The following is a 21,860-nucleotide window of genomic DNA, read 5'->3' on the forward strand; positions in this document are numbered from 1 at the left end:
CCCAAAAGGAGGTCAAAACAAAGTATACTTTTGGATAAGCTCAAAAAGGGAGATCATCTCTCGATAATCTCTATTTTGGACTTGTTGAAAATGCCCAATTCGCCTTCTTTGACGTCATGACTATGAAAAGCAAATTTTTGCACCTTGTCCACGTCATCCTCACCTTGAATCAATTTGAACAAAGTATCAAAAACCATGACCGCTGGCTTTTTTCCTCGCCATTTCTGTTTTCTCTAGCATCTTTCATTGCATTTTTTCATCAGAGATTAATCACAATGACTCGAGCTCAGAAGGAAGCGAGCAGACCAAAGACTGATAAAGCTAACTGGACCCATTACAAATCCTCTTCATCGGATGATGGCCAGGGTGATTGTATGCTCAGGCATCACGGATGCAGATTTTGGTGGAATTCTTTTGAGTATGACAATGCTTCACCATCACCGGAGTAGTAACCTAGTAAGGAAACCACAAGTTGAACCAATTTATGATGAATTGGGATAAAATATAATTGAAGAAGGAATGAGATGAAACATGGATGAAGTAAAGAAAACAAGCTTTCTGATGCCCATGGTGTAAGAGTTAAACTTGGTAATTCTCAAAAAATGGGACAAGTGCTTCCTTGATTGCTGGTGATATTGACATGGAGGCCACCAGTATGTATGGGAGTCTGGCAAGCAATCAAGTTGGTGTTGTAAAGCCCAAGGCTCACAGGTGCTTGCTGGTTTGGTTGAGGATTGAACCATTGAGCAAACATCAAGATTACTAATTGTTTAAGATGATGAATTACCCAAAGCCTGCAACAGTAACTCTATAGTCCATGGCAAGGGGTAGTCAAGTAGTCAGTTAGGAGAGAGAATGCCGGGCTGATCTTTGGGGCCAGAAGGGTAGCAAAGATTGGTCGCAATTGCAACCAAAGTGCAAAAAATATCCTCCTTCCAAATTCAGAGAAAGATCTTTCCCATCACTTCTCATTCCTCAGCAGTCATTTTCTCTCAACTTACTTCACAAATTCTTTCCCCATTTTCTCTCCTAATTGTGCAGCTGATAGTAGTAGAAAATAGCTTTGTCACCCACCCTGTCAGCCAGGGCATAAGTACAGACGTACCTATCTCCTGGCTAACATAACTAAGTTACACAAACAAGTACTTTTTCTATGTGTTACACACATTTCTATTATCTTAACAATATATTCTTAAGTAGTCTTTTTTTCCAAATGATAATCTTCTTTCTTCTTTTCATTTACATTTCTCTAAATTTCCTTTTCTCAATAAACATTACTAAAAGGTCAAATTATGATATAAAGTTTGTACTCGAGTTAGTAATGTTAGAATCTCATGAGGACAAGAGAAATCCCAGTTTAGACAGAAGGTTGAAGTGATGACCCAACCTAATGTTGAAACCTCAAAACCATAACGGATTGAGCGCCTGGGAAACGCTCATCCAAAGGTCTGGGACTATCCAATCCAAGTGAAGGACTAATAGAACTACATTCGTTACACTGCAAATATAATGTGTTTCTCCGAGGTGAAAATTGATTGAACTTAATGCACAAAATGATTAATAATGCAGATTTAATGCAGAAAAGTGTAGATTTAATGTAGATTTAATGCACTTTTAATCATTTTTTGAATTAAATGTAATCATTTTTCACCACAGAGAAACACATTATATTTGCAGTGTTATAAAGCTTGTGTGCGCGGAATAAACTTATAGGATTGGGAATTATCTGTTAACTCTGTGCGCTAGGAATTCTGCTCTATTATGAAATCATACGTTGAAGGTCTTTTTTGTAATGTGTGATGCTGTTCAATTAAGGGTATATAAACCCTCTTGTTTTCTGTTTTTTGTTCTATTCTTTCTTCATCTTATAATCAATCATTGTCCTTATCATTCAAATCAGTTTCTAAACTACACAGCGTCCCAATCAACAAACCTTTGCTCTTTAAATCCAATCTTTAAATCCCTTAGGTTAGTATTGCTCCGCTTCAATTAGAATTACTGGATATCTTTGTCTTTTTACGAGTCTATTCAATACATATCAGTGTTGACTCGTAGTTCAATAAGCACGCTTATTGACACACCCTCCATCCCAAGGGAAGAGAAGCCCTCCTCAGGTTCTTTGTTCTCACCCCGGAGGGGCAGACCAGATCTGAACATAGACATCTATCACCAGGGCCTACCCCCACACCACCATTAGTAGATTTAAGTGTATTATTAGTGGTTACAAAGAACTCAAGGAAGATGACTCCTTTTTTTGGTAACCATATCAAGTTGTATAACATAACACACTTGATGTTTGTACAACCTAGGTTTACACTCCCTCTCATACTTCACAACCTGAGAGCAACGCTCGGACCTCATCGTAATCCACCGTAACGTTATGGATAATCCATAACGTTACGGTGGACCGTATTCAGGACCAACCGTGTCTTAGCGTTATGAGATGGGACCGTAGCCAAAAATTGGTCATGGTACGGTGGGACCGTAACGTAACGTATCGAGATAGCCATCTGGAGCTCAGATTTTGGTCATCACGGTACTTAGATATGAAAAACAGATGATACAGATAATTGAGAGTAAATTGTTAAGAAGAGACAGGAAAAATAAAGAAAAGATGCATAATAAAGTACATACAAAGCTGAAAGGAATTGTGAATTGTAAAAGATCAGGACCATAGCCATAGCAGAACCGAGGAGGATCATAAAGACCAGCTGAGCAAGTTTGTTGATGCAGATGACGGTAGGAGCGCAATAGGTGTTGTTGACGGACTGGTGACATATCATACTTGCTTCCAATAAGAGTTTCTAATCATTATGAAAGTTCGGTTCCAGAGCTTGTAGCTTTTCTGACATGGTCAATTCCAATCTTTCACTCGGAATTGCCCTTGTGTTGTGTTGAGCTTGTACTTGACTTGATGTGGGACTCGGTTTAGATTTAAAGCGCCTCCGAATTGACTCTTTTGGTGACCTCATCTCAATGGATGAAGTTTCTGTGGTATCAAGACTCCAGTCTGCATCCGCCGTAGCATATCCAGAACCGAAATCATGACCATTGACACTTGAATCAGAACGCGCGATTGGTCTTGATTGAGTTGCAAGCATAGGCCACAATGCAACTTGGATCAGAGGGTTCAACAGTTTCCATCCCTGAACTCCCTCTGCTCCAATCTTGTGGAAACATTTCATTTGATCGAGAACCTTGTCTGGATGATAAGTTTCAATTTCATCAGTCGCATCACGTCATACAAAATGCAAAATTGCTAAGTCGCCACCAGGGTGCTTTTTGAGCCTTGAGTTCAGCTTATAGACATAAGATTTATGAAGCACACTAAAACTACCAATCAGGATACATAGGACCTTTGAACAGTTTGTGTTTGAATCTTGAGCTTTTAATTGAAAAACAGCATTTCTAACAGGTGATGAATTATGATTCACACTTTGTTCAAGTGTAGCTAACCAACCCACTAATGCTCTATAGTCTTCTTAACAAACGTAATTGAGGCTTGCAAAGTGATCCGACTGATTTACCAAGTAAATTATTAACCTTTCAGTTGGGAGATATCTATACAGTAGTCAACCATAGTGACTACGGGTTTTGTCGCGGCCATCGTAACGTGATGTGCCCGCGATCGTAATCCAGACCGTAACCAGATTTCCCTACCAGGCGTTTTGATACGGATACACCGTAGTGCTGAACGGCCAGTCGCGATACGGTGAGGGCCGTACCGTACCGTACCGCTGACCGTAGCCATCACGCTGAGGTCCGAGCGTTGCTGAGAGTAGTAGATGAAGTTTGGGGAGGTGTTGAGTGAATGGAGAAAAATTTGGAAGGGGTAGATGCTGAATGTTGCTCCAAACAAAACCAAAATGGGACATCCCATCTGGTATCTGGTCAAGCACTTTTTAAAGCTCCCGCATACCCAGCCACCCATACATCCCTGTATTGGCTGTATTGGGGATGTGGTGTCTAGCAAAAAACAAAAAAGAATTGCAACAATGACACCAATTCTTAGATTGGCTGTACCTGTATTTGACTTGTATTTGACTAGGCTAGCCCTGTGTACTGATTGTACAGCCTTCATGACTCAGGTGGTGGGCCAGCGCATTTGGCATGTCAAATGGTGCACCGATATGCAAGACTTGGATAATCTAAAGCGTAGAAGGTCTTCTTGGGCCTAATCTTGGGCTAGAGCAAGCCTAATACATTGCCATTTGGGCTGTGTAACTTTCAAGCCAGGGAAAGCCTTACAGTTGATCCACAGTTGGGATATTTTTGCTATCAATTGCTCACCTGAGTCACGGGACCCTTAAAATAAGTCTTAAATAGAAAGTTTTCTTTGAATGTTATCTCAAAAATGTGGTTATCCTGACTTGAAACAGCTTTTCTCATGCCCCCATTTGTGTTTGAGCTTCATCACAGCCTTGATTGCTGTTTCCAAGAAGATTTTTTCTTGCTTTTCCTGTTTTTCTGCTTAAGAGGCACACCCACACACCCCCTGCTATTTGGGCACATCCCAGAGAAAGGATTCGGCGCCTGGAAGTGCCTCTCTCTGTCAGATCCACACCCACAACCTAACCCATGGCACACCAGTCACATTGTGTGCAACATTAGGGTTTGGGCGGACACTGCTTGTTGATGACCCAAGCTGCAATTGAAATCTAATTCAATTCAAAAGTGACTGAATATAAGCCCCTGTTCAAACAATATCAAAGCCTGCTTATTCTTATTCTCATTCCATTCCTATCTTGAGGAAGAGAGTCAGTGGTTGCTTGTTGGGAATCAAGAAAATGGGGTCATTCATCATTGATGACCCCTATTGAGCCAAGAAAAAGCTTCTCAGACATTTCCTACCACAAAGAGATCCCATTCCCCTTGTCAGGGTACCAGTAACCCATATTTGTGGTGCGGGGGTGGTATTGTAAGTGGTGAATCTCAAATCAGTAAATTAATCTAAAACCCCCATTTCTCAAACTCTTTTATTTGAGAGTTCAAACGGAAATGGGAGAGTCATTCTTGATAGGATGTATGAAATGCTTTGAAGCATTTGCTGACAGCTTACAATGACTCTAGGTTCACAGAAAACACTATGTAGTTAAATCCCAAAGCTGACAGATTCAAACCATCTGAATGTATCTACTTGTGGTTGAGGTTTTATAATAATAACCCCAGTTTTGGTATCTCATATGTTGAATGCATACTTCTTTTATGCTCTCTCACATCTGTAGGGAGGGAGGGAGGTTTTTTGAAAAATCAATATTTGATAAATCAGAGAATAAAAGTTATCTTATACAATAAATTGAGTGTATTTAATTGTGACAGTAGCTAAGATGTTTTATTGTAAATGCAAATTCTATCAATGAATTACAGGAAAAACATGAATGACATAAATGTAAAGTGGATAACAGATGAAGGGGAAGAGACAACCCTTCGTCTGTCTTGTGTCCTATTTATCAACTACAAATAATATCTATTAATACATATGGAAAACTGGTCCTTATCAAGATAGGGAACCCTGACTGGCTCAGCCTCAATTAAAAAATTTGAAGGACTGGTCTAGGTTGCCCTGGTGGTCAAATTATTTTGATTATGTTTTCTACATCACCAGATGGTAGAGGAGTTTTCATCACGCTAATCTTGTCACTATTCCTTGTAAAAGTGGACAACACCTACCTCCATCATGCCTTCTACAGAAAGCTACTATCCAAGGTGCTCAGACCCTTTCCCAACCATGAACGTGCTTGAAAACCCAAAAAAAAACCTGCATACATTTTCAGATTCCCACCACATTGAAGTTGCACTTGTTCATCATTCATTCAATAAAATTACAAAGGATGCCACCAAAACAACGCCCTTGCCAATCTCCAGCTTCCCCTTCCACCCCAATCATTGTCTCAGAGTCAGATTCTGAAGAGTAATCACAATCCAACTCTTCTGGTACCCAGCTTGTGAAATCTACAAGCACATCAACCACAGTCAAAATTCCAAGAATCAAAATTTGTGGATTAGGAAATAATTCAAGGCTGAAAGTGTTCAAGGCATGATTGAATAATAAACCATTCAAAAGGTAATTTGTGTGTACAAAACCTTTGAACATATCTTGCTACATTGGATGATTGTGATACTTGTTTATTTTCCCTTCCTTTGTCATTCAATCTTTTAATTTTTCATCTCCTTTATCTTGTTGCATCTTTCAGATTCCCAAGCTGTGTTGTGATTCTCTGACATATCAACTTGTCAAATTGATTGCCAACTGAAAAATACCAACCACCATTGTTGATTGTGAAGAATTCAAAGATCTCCTCAAGGTCTGCAATCCAGAAATCACTTCTTTCCTGGTTTGGATGGTGTGATGGAGAGTGTTAAAACTCAATTTTGTGTGTGTTGTACCCTTCTCAAGGATGTATTGGATAAATCTTTTGCTATCAATATCACCTATGAAAAGTGGTCATCATCAAATAATGCTCCAATACTTGGAATGACCACTCACTGGATCAACACAAAATTCAAAATGCAAAAGGTATCTTACCTATGCAGGAGATTGAAGGAGAAAATATGGATGTCAACCTTGCAAAATACTTTATTGAGTGTCTTCTAAAGACCAACATCAATCAGAAAATTTGTTGTCTCACCACCGGAAATGCATGAACCAATGGAGCAATGGCATAAGATATAGCAAATGAAATCAAAGATTTCCAAAAAGATACAAACTTACTTAGATGTATTGCTTTGGCTGGGTTGGCTGTATTTTAAAAGAAATCAGGCAGAACTACTACTTCTGTCAACATATCTTATATCCTTGAAGATGATTCATCTGATCAAATTAATGCTCCAGAGGCCCTTAGTTGTTGCATGAGCTTCATCACAGCAATCATGAAGACACCAAACCACAAGAAAATTGTTTGAAAAGCTTGTTACATTCAAACTTGGTTGCTGTCTTGGGCTTATCCAAAATATCAAAACTCAATGGAACTCTGATCTCAACACCCTCAAGACAGCTCTGGGACATAAGAATGTCATTGATTTGAAATGTTCAAAGGACTCACAAATGGTCAAGTCTTCACTCCTGCCAAGTGGGAATTGACCACCCACCTTATTCAATTCCTTGAACCCTTTGAAAAAGCCACCAATATGCTTCCTCAGTCAACTTACACAAGCCTTGATGCTGTCTTACCTGTATATGAGTGGCTCAAGTTTCTACTTGACAAGGTAAGTTATATTGCATTCACCATCTTTTGCATTCTAATCAATCTATGCTAATTAGGATGTTTCTCCTAGGCTTTAACTTTGTTGTGAATTATCCAATTTGAAGGAAAAGCTTGCTGAGTATTTCAACAAAGCCATTCTCAAATCAGTCTATCTTTGCCCACATCTACTGGACCCTTCCAGCAAGGATCAAGAGCTTTCATACAACACTCGTCTACAGGCAGGCATTGTGGATCAAGCGGATTGGTAAGACATCTTTTTGAAAGAAGCTGGCCAATTCATTCACAACAGTGAGGAAGTTGATGATACCCCCAATGTGGATCCAATCACCAAGCCTGATGGAGATGGACCTTGATAGTTCATATCAAGACCTAAAAAGTGGTCATCAGATACAGAACTTCTTGCTTACCTTGCCAAACCCCAAGAGCCATGTGATTGTGACCCTCTAGTTTATTGGAATAAACATGCAAAGAAATATCTGTTGATATCAAAGTTGTCTCATATATTCCTCTCAGTTACAGCCTGCAGCACACCTTCCAAACAGGCCTTCTCAGCTGGAGGATGTGTTCTCACTAAACATCACCACAGTCTCAAATCAGATACCTTTGAAGCTCTGGTATATCTCATGAAGACTTGGAATAAGGTGTTATATGGTGACTTTATTTCTTTCTTTCATTTTTTTCTTTTCTATCCCTTTCTGGAGTTATTAGAGCATCCACGGTGGTGGGCTCCAAATCGGGGCTATTGCCAAATTTGGTGACTGAGCCCCAATTTTTTGGTGCAATGGCGGTCCCCATTGCCAGATTTTTTTGTAGCCGGCTTCAAATTTTGAGCTTTGGGCTACAAATTTGGCAGCAAAAAGCCGGGCTCCAAATTCCCGCACTTGCTCAATCCCATACCTCACACATGTAACTTAAGAAATTAAGATGCTTTTGGTGAAGTTTGAGACCCTTTGCACCAACATTTGCTCCCCTACCATGTGAGCGGGCCGTGACCCGGCCGACCCGGCCATGGTCTCTGTCCCGTTATCGGAGCGGGTCAGAGGACGACCCGGCACCAAGTCGTGCCTTGGTTGCTGCTCACAGTCCAGAAAATTTTGCTGTTGTTCTCAGTTTCTTTGTCGGACTGCCACTCTTCTCTCTCAATATTTCGCTTATCCTGCCACGTTGAGCAGCATGAAAGAAATCGATCACAATCACTGACCGACAAGGCCGTTCGGGATCAAGAAGCTGCACCTCGTTCTTTGTTCCGCAAAAGCGCTCGCTTTGGTTGGTCTGACTTTGAACATCAAGTGCCAAAAGGACCCATCTTCTCGAATGAAAAACTTTGGGAAAATTTCAATTTGATGTATGTTGATGTGCATACATACACAGACTGTGACACCTCCTAGCCAGTATACTCAGGGGTCATTAACAAACGAAAGATCTGATTTCCCAATCAGAAAATCGTGAAATCTTGTGGGTTTTTGACCCTTTCATTTTGGGCAATATGCCAATAGGAGCGGTCACCTTGAAGCTTCGTGCTTAAAGGGTTTTTAGAAACGGTGCTGCCCAACAGTACATCATACTTGATGATATGATGAGTTCTATGTGCCAAATTTGGTTGCTTGAATTAGGATAGACTGATCAGGAGGTCCTCGAAGATGCTTGAAATAGTAGGGGTATGATTGTGAATATTAAAAGATGACACTGGCGTTTTATTAATCTACGGGATAACGCTCGTTATGATGCTCAGCCTTGATCGGATTGTCATGAACGGGAAGCCTGATTTCAAATAAAACTCCTACTGATGATCAACGTCCAAAACAAAGAGGTTGACAAGCTTTCTTAGGCTTAGCTTACTCAATCGTTGTGTCAAGCCCACACACGACTTTCCCTAATGTTCGCCTGTACTTCGAGTCTTAGCTGGAGTAAACTGGCCTTCATATATTCAACTTAGAATCGATCATCGTATCAACCTCCCCGTTTTTGAGATCCACCAGCGCAAAAGTGCTGGATCAGGTTATGTAGTGCAATAGTCCGTAGGCGCCCCTCCGCTTGACGATCGATCAAGGTATGAGGGTGGAAAGTTGGTGGATACACTTGCAGGCATTCCAGCTAGCCAAGCAACTCGCTCCTTGAGAGTAATCCTCCTGTCCTTTCACTCTGGGTTGTTTTGTGACAATATAAATATAAGAACAAAATGACACGGAAAGAGAACAATCATCAGTCAAATCAACTGCAATTCCTACCCATAGCATCTTACTTCAAGTCAAACTTTTTTGATCTCAACATTAATAAAAAAATTAAACTCTCACACATATTTCTTCAATATGAGTCACACCGTCGTCAACACTGTGCTCAACTCCACGAGGGCCGCCGGTCTTGCTACTGGCGCTGCTGTAAGTAGTCATTATTTGGCTGCAAATTTGTTTTATGACCCCTTGCCACACCTCGCTGTTGATGCTCCACCAGTTCATAAAGTATTTGTGGAGAGCTGAAGACAACTCCCACTTTCTCACTCCCAATCTTTAGGCCTACGCGAAAGCCGCCCGAAGGTACAATTTTGAAACCAAGACCTTCGTTGCAACCAAGGGCTTAGTCTTGGCCATCAAGGAGGACGGAACAAAGCATCAAGTACCTGCGGAAAGCTTACAGGTCAGTGACATTTTTTTTCGAGGAAGAGAACGAATCACAGAATTTGATAGACTTCTCGCTTCTCAGAACGATCTTGAATATGTCGTTCCTGTGACAATCGGTACACCGGGTGTCCAGGTGATGTTAGACTTTGACACGGGATCCTCAGACATGTGGGTTTGGTCCAGTGGTAAGTCTCTATCACATATATTACAGCAAAGGCGACCAAGACTAATCCTCGATTCATGTTTCATCATAGACTTGAAGGCCGCGCAGCCCACCGCATCGGGCCACAACGTCTATGACCCAGCCAAATCTAGCACTTCCAAAAAGATTGAAGGGAGCTCCTGGCGTATCTCCTACGGGGATGGATCCTCAGCTAGTGGTGTTGTTTACCAAGATGGTGAGGATTTCGAGTCTTCGTCTGTAGGGACGATCATCATTCCTCATCGTGTTTGCTCGTCATGCTTCAACAGATGTCAAGATAGGTGACCTCACATGCGCAAAGCAAGGCGTGGAGGTGGCAACCCGGCTTTCGTCCTCTTTCCTTAACAGTCAAGGATCTGACGGCCTTCTCGGTCTTGCCTGGCCCAAGATCAACACGGCCAAGCCTCGACAAAAGACGCCCATGCAAAACTTGATGGAGAATAACATCACCGAGAAAGGGGTCTTTACATGCTGTCTTCGCCACGACAAAGACGGAAAAGGCTTTTACTCATTTGGAACTGTACTTGCAAAGGAAGCTGGTGTAGAAGAGGAGAAGATCGAGTATACTCCTATCGATAATTCACAAGGTTTTTGGGCGTTCCCGTCTGAAAAAGCAATTATCGGGGATCAGACTGTGGAACTCAAGTCCAACTCGGCCATTGCCGACACCGGTACTACTCTTGCACTCGTCTCAGATGACGTAGTGACAGCCCTCTACAAGGCGATTCCTGGCGCAAAGCTTGACAATAATCAGGGTGGGTATGTTTATCCTGTTGGAGCAAAGGTACCAGACATTCAACTTGCTGTTGGAGACAAGATGTATACCATCTATGGAAAAGACTTGGCCTATGGAGCTCCTGAGAAAGGCATGGTCTTCGGAGGTATACAATCCCGCGGAAGCAACCCATTCGATATCCGTAAGTCGAAGAGCCCCCTTATTGGCTGACCTTAAGATTATTTCAGAGCTGCATACTAACTTGGTATTTATCCTTCTACATGCTAATTCAACACGGACGTAACGTTTAACCAGTGGGAGACATCTTCTTGAAATGTGTTTATGTAGTTTTTGATCAAAAGAATGTTCAAATCGGCATGGCCCAAAGACCGGGTACCACTTCCGGGTAAGCAAATTCATCATGTCTGGGTTCAGCTTCGATGAGAACCGGATCCAAAGCTTCTTTCATTCCCTAACGCTTGGAACTGATGTAATCTACCACTTGTCCCTTTTCTTACTTTTTGATCAGCAGAGCTGAATCAGGGGGTGACCAACCGGATGGTCAATCGGGCGGTGAAGGCAGTGGATGTGGTCTTGGCTGCAAGGTTCTCTAATTTTGAGGCGCGAAAGCCACAAAGTAGAACACGCACGCCTGAGAGCAATGTAATATTTCCATCTTTTCATACACGCACCAATGTTGTAGTCCTCATATCTCCACTACGTTACTCAGAGTTATACCACTGTATATAGAATATGATGGTCATTTGAATCGCAATCAAATCGATTCTGCATCTCTTTTCGGTTGTGGTACTAGCTTCATAGCAGCTTCAAGGGATCCCTGTCTCGTTGTCGAGCTCTTGTCACGAGTCCTTGAACTCAAGCTGCGATTTTTGGAAGAAACTGCCGACTCCTGTGATCAAAAGAGACAGTCGATTTTTTTCACTCTGATATCTTGTTAAAAGAGCTCGGTATGACTTGGAGGAATCTCAACTTTACTCTTTAGAGGGACTCATCTTGTCATCCGCCAAAGTTGACAGCGGTATCACTTCATACGATTGTTTCGCACAACTCCCAAGCTATGGTTGGTGACTAGCTTTGAGTTTTTGATAAAGAAGAATGAAACCGATCATTGGGCATGTCGTCTTCTAGCGCAATGAAACTGGAAGAATATGACCTCAATATATTTGTCGAAATCGCATATGATCAAAACATTGTGAGATACCCGGGCCCAGATCATGTATTTGAATATTTTCGATTCTATTGTAAGATTTTTGTTTCATTATGTGATCATTCATGGTTGGCTTTATCTACTTCTTCCATTCTGGGTGGAGTTAGCTTAGTATTGGCACACTGTGTATGTCAATCCTAGGTCTATACGGGAGGGACGCCGCAGGCGGCTCGCCTGAAACTTCAAACACCATCTGCTTCAAAGCTTTAGGTTTCTCTTTCAAGCTGATTTATTGACATACTTATAGTTCTGTGAATGAATCAGTGGTATGTTTCATGTCATCCTTTCCAGTTTCTTGTCTCTCTTATCAGGATGTGCTACGTGTTTATTATTTTTGTATGAAAGGAATGATCCATCCGTTTTGGAGCTTTAGTTTCCATTAAAAGGCAAGATATTTATATCCTTGATACTACTATTTCTCCAACCCTTTGCTTCCTCATCTTTGGATGGAACAGCCGTTGAGCTCCAGGTCTTGATTGACGACATCTTATGCTATGTTCGAAAATGGTGTTTTGCCATTTCTCTCCTGTCTTAGGTCTCTAGTGTGTTTCTTTCCGCAACTCTCACTTTATTTTCTCCCTAATAAGTTTGTTTGTTATCCATACCAAGTAATACGCGATGAAAATTAGTCATCATCTTTGCCCAGTATGTGATATGAAGGTCAATTGTGCTAGAACTTGTCTTCATTATTGTCAATTGTTGGACACGGTTTCAAAACTTGCTAGGACATCCTCATTCAGAAGCCTTTCATCAACAGCACACTAGACATTAGAGAATTGGCAGTTCTATCACATGAGAAAGTCCATCTCGTACACTTCCCGAGACGGGTTGTTTATGTGGTCTTTTGGCTTTTATCTTTCTTTGCCTATATCTATTCTTACTTCTTTTATCTTCATATAAACTTTGTTCTTTTTTGTTTGCTTTTGTTTTTATCGAGATTCTTTTATCTCATTCCTCTCTTTCAGGCAATCGCTACTAAGCTATATCTTTATCTTGATAAAGTTCTAGCTCGGTTGTGGGGGGGGCCGGAGGCCGTGGAGTGCCTGTCAGAAAGGTTTTCTCCTCCGCTCTCAGGACGATGTCGTCCTGAGCCTCGGCGAAAACCTTTCTACGACATCGGCTCTGAGGCTCCTCTGTCTAGTCTTTTGTATTGTATCAATTGTATTACATACGCTTTCACTCCTTCTTAGATCATCTTCCCCCTCAAACCCCGTTATCAACTACTTTTTATATCACAAACTTGATTATCCGCTTGTATTTGAAAATTCAATTGTCGATCTTTCCCCAATTCAATTTAACTTTATTTTAAAGTTTCCTATTGGGGACATTTTAAACTTCAGTACTCGACAGATCATTCATTTGGGATGAACGTTTTCTGCTCACCTTGACTTCCCATCAATTTCCTGCTCGTTTCCTCTCTTTCTTTTCCATTCCTGTCTCTTTCCCCTTCCGCTCTCGGTTGTTCTCTCTTTCTTTCCTTCTCCTTGTTTCTCTCTCTTCTTCTTCTTTCTCTTTACTTCTTTCCTCGTTCAGTTTCTTATAGTTTTCGTACATATCTAATTTTTTCCACCACTCTTTTGTCTCCTTCTTTTCTTGCTGTGTATATTTCCGTAAGTACAGCTCATACGCTTTAGATTCCCAACGGCCGATTGCCATTATCTCTTTCAATGGCCTCTTATCGTTCCATCTTATTGTTGCACCTCCTACTCTAAAGGAGTGGCCTGATAGCTTTTCGCCTCCGTTATGTTTACTCCAAACTCTTCTAAATATCCCCATCAGCTTCCGTTTTGTTAGCACGCTCCTAGTTCCGTTCTTCTCTAAATAGGAGAATAAAGGGTCGTTTGGGCCGGTTCTGTTGTCTGCTACTAATCTTTGGATTGCACCGATTGGGTCTAGAAGTGAGTGTTGCAGTACCAACTTCAAATATTGAATCTGTCCCGGGGCTGCTGTTTTCGCTTCGTGAATGGCAATGGTTACGCTTCCGTAATCCCCTGACCACCTCATGTCGTTTCTTTTTGGTAGTCGTTTCTTACTGTTGTCTGATACCAATTCTCCTAACCTAGCCATGCCCCAAAAAGCCACTAAAGCGATTGTCAATGCCAGCTGGTCTCTTCTGTCTTCCGTCGATAGTTCTTGTAGCAGTTGTACTAGGTGCTTCAGCATGACCGGTTTCTTCTGTTCTTTATCCGACAACCTTAACGCAGCTTCTGCTACTTTTGATGATTTCAACAGCACCTTCAACTTTAACGGCTCGTACCTTGGGTATACCTCGTTGTGAAACAGGTGCCAACATTTTATTCCCGTGAGGTATTTTTTAATCGTTTCTACTTCTATCTCGTGCTGATCTTCTTTCCCTTTCTCCTCTTCCGCCTTCTTCCCAGCCCATACTACAAACTCGTACAATCTTTTTCTCGTTAATGGTAGCACCTCTTTCCTATCGTACCCTTTTGTGGCTGCAAATTTTAGTAATTTTCCAACTCCGCTACTATAATTGCTTAAAGTTGATTGCGCCCATCCGCCAGACATCATGTGAGTTTGTACCTCATTTCCTTTCCATTTAATCTCCCCTTCCGTGTTTTGAAGAAAATGTGTGATTTTTGATTCTTTTATCACTGACATTATGCGGTCTCTAACAGTTGGTCTAGGTTGTTTGGGAGTATCAGCTCTAATCGGTTATGTACTTTGAGGTTTCCTAATTTCCCTCTCGACAGAGGATTGGCTTCGTTATTGTTCGACTCTACCCTTACGCCTGTGATGTTGCACTGTAGCTCTAAAAGTAGGTCTTGTATGATTTTGAGTTCGTTGTTCACTGCCTCGTCTTTAGACTTTCGTTTTTGGATGGCTGACTCTGCTGTCGTGTTGTCTGTTAGTACAATGAAATTTCTCCCCTTCGTGTCCATCAGTTTATCAATCATCAACAATCCTATTCGTATCGCCGCGAATTCGGCCCACGCTATGTTGCGACACGTCTCGTCTTCTTCTAGGTTTCCGCTCTCCCATTGCTGTTTCAGTTTATACCTCGTCCATCTTTCGCCTATCCTCACTCCTATTCCGAAACCTGTGCTTGCGTCACCGACCCAGCCTACGTCTTCTGGAGCTGGCGTTGGCACTATTCGTCGCGGCTCGAAGGTTGTCAGGGCTCGGAGCCATTGTTCTAGGTCCAGCTTTGCCTTCCTAGAGATCCTCCTTTTCGCGTTGGTCTTCTTCCATACTTTAAGCCAACTGTACAGTCCTCGGATATGTGCCTTCATGTGAGGTAAAAGGTAAACTATGTGAGCTATCTTCCCTATCAGCTGTTCTGCCTCTGTCTTTTTCCACACTTTATCTGGCTCTAGCATTTCTCTTATCGACTCTATCCTTTCTTGTAGCTTCTCGTCCGGGAGTCTCACGGTTTTGTCTCGTCCATTGAAAATGAATCCGAGATATTTTTGTTTGTCCGCAAAATCTTGCAGCTTTTTCCCGTTAGTCTTAACTCCCATTGAGTCGCTCAGTGTTACCACATCTTGTAAAAGTAAGTCACTTCCTTCTTCTTTCACTATCATGTTGTCGTCTACCCATCTGAAGATGCGGTCCACCTTTAATAGCGTTTGAATAATTTTTCTCCAGACGTCTGCCATTTTACCAAAAGTTCCGCAACCGGCAACACCTCCGAAAGGGACACGAGTATCGATCCAGATCATGCCGTCAAAATCTTTGATGGTGAGATACTTCCACTCTAACAACATTACCGCTGCCTGCCTATAGGCTTTTTCCCAGTCGAAGATTGCTAACAGTAACACTTTCCCGTGATTATCTCTAAAATATCTTGCCACAGCTTCGAAGTCGTCCCAGGAGGTATCGAAATCGTGTTTGTCTACCATGGAGTTCACCGATGGTAAGTCGTGTTTCATAACTGGGTAGGATAAATCGTTGATCATGCGTAGAGTCCCGTCGTTGTTAACTACGCTTCCCATCGGGTTAGATCTGAAGAAACCCCATCTTCGGTATACTTCCTCTTTTGTGAATGGGCCGAATATCCTTCCGGCGGCTTTCTCATTGCGAAGGTTTTTCATTATCTTCTCTCTTACTGCTAGGGCGGAAGCGTGATTGTCTGGTGTGTACCACCTCATATTTGGTAAAGTATGCTGTGGTATTCCTTGAGTGAAACCGTGTTTTAAACCTTCTATAACTTCTCTCCCTTCTGCTCCTAGGTCACATTTTTCAACTAACTCCTCCCACCTCCCTATTATCATTTCACACTTAACTTCGGTTGGCCATCTTGGATGTTTCCCGAGGGACGATTCTGTCTTTTGTTCCGTCTCGGGTTTTGAACGTTCCGTTTCGCCGGTTTTGGGTCTTTTTTCTTTACGGATTACAGGTTCTGCATGTACAACCTGCCTGCTCACGAACCAAGGGAAAGGGTTGGGGTAGGAAGGCGGTGGGATAGCAAAAAAGGTATGTCAGGACTCTCAATCTTATATTGGACGCTGCCTTTTTTCATTTCTTATGATTAATTGTGTTAGGGGAGGAAGCTTTTATTCTAGAGACATGAGTGGAGCAATGTGAAAGACAGGTGGGTTTCTTGAAACGCATGGATGGATCGGATGCAAAAGAAAAGAAAAGAAAAAACAACAATATCGAGGACTTTTTTAGAACAACTGTGTCTTCTAACTCACTTCTGTGCGGTACTGCTCGTGCTTGCTTTTGCTCCCAAACTTTTATCAAAACTCCCTGGTCCTATTTTAGGACGGTCTCCTGTCCCGTTTGATCCCCTGCCTCTTCCGAATCCTCCTCCATAACCTCCTCCATAGCTTCCTCCAAAACTTCCTCCAAAATTACCACCAAAACCATTCCCAAAATTTCCTGAACCTCTACTCGATCCTCTCCATGGTTGTTGAGTGAAATTTCCTCTTCCTCTGCCTCTCCCACTGTTAAAGCTACTTCCGGCAAAGTTTGTGCTCGAATGATTGTTTGAGCTCGCTAGATGTGATACCAGCCTTCCTCCTGTTACCGCCTGGATTTGGGCGTCTGGGTTTGCGGCTGCTAGATCCCAACCGACGTGATACTTCCCTGTCCATGGGCATACATGTTCCATTGCACCTCCTATCACGTACGGGTTGTCTGGGTAGATGTTGTTGTTGTTGGCTTTCGAGTCTGCTAACGCTTGCTCCCACAGTTCCTTGTTCTTTGTGCCGACGTCGGAAAGTAGTCCGTTAGGCATCAGGTGGCTCCACACATTAGTCCGATGTAGAATATCGTATCAAAATGCCGGTGCCCAAGCTTGATGGACTTTCGACTTTAAACTCAGCACGATTTTCTTATGTGCTTCTAGTCTCAACGCTATGTCTTCTCGGTCGTATAGCTCTCTCCAATACTGCACACATAAATTGAAGGAGTCCGACCATTGTAAGTAAGACTGTCGCCATTCATTTGTCACTCGTAAACCGGTGTATCTGATGACGTCTGTGCATTGTTTCGCTGGGGCAGTTTGTGTCGTCATGTGAGCTTTATCTGCCAACAGCCAGGTCGTGTCGAAGACCGTCAATGGGATGTAACCAAAACACGCTTCCATTTTCGCGTTCCAGAAGGGTGAGAGTTCCGTGAGATTATGGGTCAAGACTGTCGCTTGTCCCATCTTTTTCCCGACTTTCTTGGGTTTTTTCTCATCTTGATCTTTTGCTTTCCTCTTATGCTTCTTTAGATCGACGTCTTCTTCTTCACTTCCGCTTTGGTCTGATCCTGCTAGTAAATTTAGGCCTCTAGGTCTAGTGTTGTGTTCTTCGCACCAGTGATAGTAGGCGTTCCCTAGCATCTCGCAACGGCCTGTCTTTCCGGCGCGGTATAGCCTCAACAACTCTGTTTCGTACCTGGCGTGTTCTCTTTTGATGTGGCCATCAGCGTTTGCAAATTCTGCTTCGTTTTCTAATTTTCCATTGAGAACAAACACAGGTGAGGTCTTATCAGTCATTATTCTATCACGACGCTGCTTCTTTTTTAATTCAAGAATACAATGGTTTCCTGGATCTGTTGTCTCCTCTTTCCTAGGTCTTTTCTCCGAGTCTATATTGCCTTCAGCACAGACTACAACACTCTATCCACTCTATCTTATCACAACAGGTCACAATATTCACACGTTTCAATTCAGGCCACACTTTCTATCCGAAAACATTCTTGTTAAGGCCACACCAGTTATTCAGGCCACACTCTTTATTAATCTCGGCCACACTTTATATCAGGTCATTTCATATTCTGTGGGCTGCACGTTTTGTTTCTGGCCACACTTCTTTCCACACTGTTAGTCATATGTTTTTCGGAATGTGTCTTTAGAATCAAAATTGTGATAGGGATAACCTGCTGGGTTGTGGAGATGGCTGTCTGGAGGGATGGGTGGAAAGCTAGTGCAGAGTTGAAGGATTTATTACTAGAGACTGATGATAGTTTTCCTGACTTACGGAGTCCTATTCCACTTTCACTTCGATTATCTATCTCTTCTTCTTCACCCTTTTCTGATGTTTCTGACAGTGACTTGTTCCCATCTATCTTCTCATCTTCTCCTTCACCATTCTCGCTTCCACTTTCCTCGTCTGTTGTGGATTCTTCTTTTGGGTGTCTTATCCTTCCTTCTTCTATATGTTCTTCCTTCTTTAATGTTCTCCCTTTTCCTCTTCCTCTACCGCCTCTTCCTCTTCCTCTTCCTCGTGTTTTACTGCCTCCTATCTCGTGACTCACTTGGTTTTCATCGTTGTCAGTTTTCCCGACTCTTGATCTCGTTATTCTGTTGAAATCTTTGGTTTGTTGAGTTAAGCTTATTTCTTGCGGTTGTTCCATTTCGTTTTGAATTGATTTTGAATTAATTTTTCGAATTGAGTTTTTCGAATTGAGTTTTATTGATATATAAGCTTTTCAGAAGAGTCTCGGAAAGTATTTTCTGACTTAGTGGTGATCAGTGAGTTGTGAGGTGTTTTACTACCTTTGCTAAAAAGCTTGCCCGGTTTGATCGCGAAGAAGAGACATGAGAGGTCAAATTTGGCCGCAGCCTGCTGCGAGGCCGCTGCGCAGCTCGTCAAGATCCCAAATTTGGCCGATCACAAATCCTGAAAGAGATCGACTTCACCCATGGATCTCCGACTTTGAACCATTTTGAGACACATTGTGACTATATTCACAGCATATCTGGAGCTTGGTATGTCCAGATCAACCATACAGTCAAATTCAGCTCTCATTTGATGATATCGAGGACCAAAAGTGCTGTGATGTTTCATAGTCTCCCTGGTATAATGGTCTGCCTAGATGGTTGTCTTCACACTCTTGACCCCTCATTAGTAGTGTGTTCAAGCCTTGATAAACTTTTGTGCTTTTTTGTTTCGGCTCTATGAGACAAACAAGTACAAGTCCAAAAAGGACGACATGTTTTTTTAAAAAACTTTTGTTCTTCTTGCTCAGTTAAGAGCTCACCATAGGATGATGATTGGATTGACAAATGTCCAAGATGTAAGCCTTGATTTCATTTCGGAATTTTAGCAAAAAAACGCTGCTCGGCCTTGAACCCAAGATGGCAGAAGCACCCACGTTGGCTAGTCACGCATTGTTAAGCCGTTCGACAAGAATCGCTTTCTTAAAATGGAATTAAAACAAATCTCGATAACATTCGCAGCGCGATAGAAATCGCATAGACCTGTGAGCATGATTCCATCATGATGAGGGAGATATTTGCGCTTTATGATTGATTTCAACATATCTCAATGTCAGAGATCCACAGGTGAAGTCGATCTCTTTCAGAATCGGTGATCGGCCAAACTTGGGTTCTTGTCGAGCTGCGCAGCGGCCTCGCAGCAGGCTGCGGCCAAATTCGAGCTCTCTTGTCTCTTGTTCGCGGTCGAACCGGGCAAGCTTTTTAGCAAAGGTAGTACTCTAGTCTGTGTGCTTCCCTGTTTGGGAGAGGAGGGCCGATTCCTTGGTCGGCCCCGGTTTCTCAACTCACGGGTCCCTTGCGTCCAGTGCTCCGATGGAACTCACTGATGACGTCGTCCCTTTGGCCACCAGTGCCACGTTCTTTACATTTTTGATTCACATCAATTTTTCTTTCCTTGACATTCGCTTGCGGATTTGAAAGGAAAGCAATTCGGATGGAGGTATGAGATCATTTGTTTCCCTTTGTTTTTCTTGTCAAATTCAATGTTCTTCTTCAATCTTTTTAAGTTTTTATGGAAAAGCGCGAAGGATGACAGAAATGATGTCAGTAATGGCTTCGGTGTGAGATCGATTACGCATGATTGTAATGAATGACTAAACGCCAGATATCATGACATAGGAAAGAGAGATCGTTGCGTATTTTCATTGGCGGGACGACCACTTACTTTTTCTTCTCATCATCAAGATTTTTTCGTCTAGCTGGGTTTCCTTGAGCAAATTCAATCTGTGGACCGGAGTAGTGGGAAAAGTAAGTTCCTCGTTGGTTTGTTGATACCGCACACATCATGCTTTGAATTTCATATGAAAATAATTCAAGGACTTGATGAGACTCACAGCCAAGTACGCCTGTTGACCTTATGGTGGAATAGAATCGTGATGTCAGCTAGTGTTTACAGAATACAATTCTTATAATAGTCAACGTCTTCACCTACCCACTAATTTAAAGACTTTGTTAGCAATCTACCAATCACAGGAAGATAGAAATGTCAGCTGAACGATCACATAGAAATATTTTTGAAGCGTGTGGGTCTCCCATGCTGCAATCTGGGCCCGCTTCAGAAATTTAAGTGTTGATTTACCATTCCGACGTTAAGCGCATCTTTAAGCTTTTTATCCTTCGTGCTCTGTACACGCCACATACAATTTATAAAGTCGACATTGGTAGAATATCAGACATCAAAGATGCAAGCAAAACGATTGCATATCTTGAATAGATCAAAATGATACCCACAGCGATTGTCTTTACAAATCCTGGTTTCTCGTTATCACTTGCAGCTCTCGCCAAGGTCTTCAACTTTCCTAAATCATCCTTAGAGACAGCCTTCAGTTTGTCTAGGGGTATGATCTCAAAGTCTGCATCAAATTTGAGGAAAAAGGGTTCAAGAAAGACCTGAACGGATTTCTTCAGTGAATCTCCTGCCACTCCGTCAGATATCTGAAATCCACAAGAAATTCGGAGTTTCAAAGATCAGGCCATGTCTGCTGCTTCCGATTGTTGGACTAATTCAAAGTGATTTGCGCAAATTGTGATATCCAACTCACCTGTAACTGTTCGTAAGCTTGAGAACCAGATACAGGATTGTCCTTTTTTCTCCTGGTAAGCTCATGGTGACCCGAAGCATCTGCGACTTTGCTGGCAAGCCCCAAAGACCATGCTTGTGAAATTATAAAAGTCGCCACGACAAAAATACGTCCGGCGCATAGATGGGGCATTTTGATGATGTTAATTGTAATCAGAGACCTCAGTGATCCGCTTTCCAGATAAAGGTGATAGGAAATTATGGTATTGTAAATGTACAGATGAAAGGTTTAGGATTACTAGTGGAGTTGATCGAATGAAAATGAAAAATTCTAGTATTGTGAACGTGCAAATGAAACGGTTTTGGAAAGTTATGGGCGTTGATTGAATTGAAAAATCTCGCTACCTGGGCCTATATAGGTGGAAGCTGAGACTTGAGCCTTCAGTGTAATTCACCGAGCGAGGGTTCCGAAAGTCTTCAAGCCACCACGCGTTCATCGTGAATCGCATGTTGGCGTGCATCGGTGACACGAGGAGCCTAGGAGGTGGTTTGAAACCGAGTCGACACAACTGCCTTCACGTTCAACGGTTCTTCCCTACACACTCATAGATACTGCCATCTGGCATCCACCGGTCGTTGACTCTCGACTTCTTGAATAGTCGATTCCTCAATATCAGATGAAGTTTGCCAACGACTGCTGA

General features: G+C 42.2%; 2 protein-coding genes across 2 annotated transcripts; one reads left to right on the forward strand and one right to left on the reverse strand.

Moving 5' to 3' along the window:
• Positions 1-9,514: 9,514 nt before the first annotated feature.
• MELLADRAFT_95350 (uncharacterized protein) lies at positions 9,515-11,354 on the forward strand (the record flags this gene model as incomplete). Its single annotated transcript, XM_007406827.1, has 7 exons — positions 9,515-9,583; positions 9,717-9,839; positions 9,906-10,008; positions 10,078-10,221; positions 10,295-10,942; positions 11,056-11,146; positions 11,270-11,354. The coding sequence occupies 7 exons, from the start codon at positions 9,515-9,517 to the stop codon at positions 11,352-11,354; spliced, it is 1,263 nt and encodes a 420-aa protein (XP_007406889.1).
• Positions 11,355-20,019: 8,665 nt separating this feature from the next.
• On the reverse strand, positions 20,020-21,352 carry MELLADRAFT_124309 (uncharacterized protein; the record flags this gene model as incomplete). Its single annotated transcript, XM_007406869.1, has 7 exons — positions 20,020-20,137; positions 20,305-20,363; positions 20,474-20,493; positions 20,572-20,599; positions 20,719-20,763; positions 20,871-21,074; positions 21,182-21,352. The coding sequence occupies 7 exons, from the start codon at positions 21,350-21,352 to the stop codon at positions 20,020-20,022; spliced, it is 645 nt and encodes a 214-aa protein (XP_007406931.1).
• Between the last annotated feature and the right edge of the window lie 508 nt (positions 21,353-21,860).

This window comes from Melampsora larici-populina, assembly GCF_000204055.1.
Source record: "Melampsora larici-populina 98AG31 unplaced genomic scaffold MELLAscaffold_7, whole genome shotgun sequence".
Lineage (NCBI taxonomy): Eukaryota > Fungi > Basidiomycota > Pucciniomycetes > Pucciniales > Melampsoraceae > Melampsora > Melampsora laricis-populina.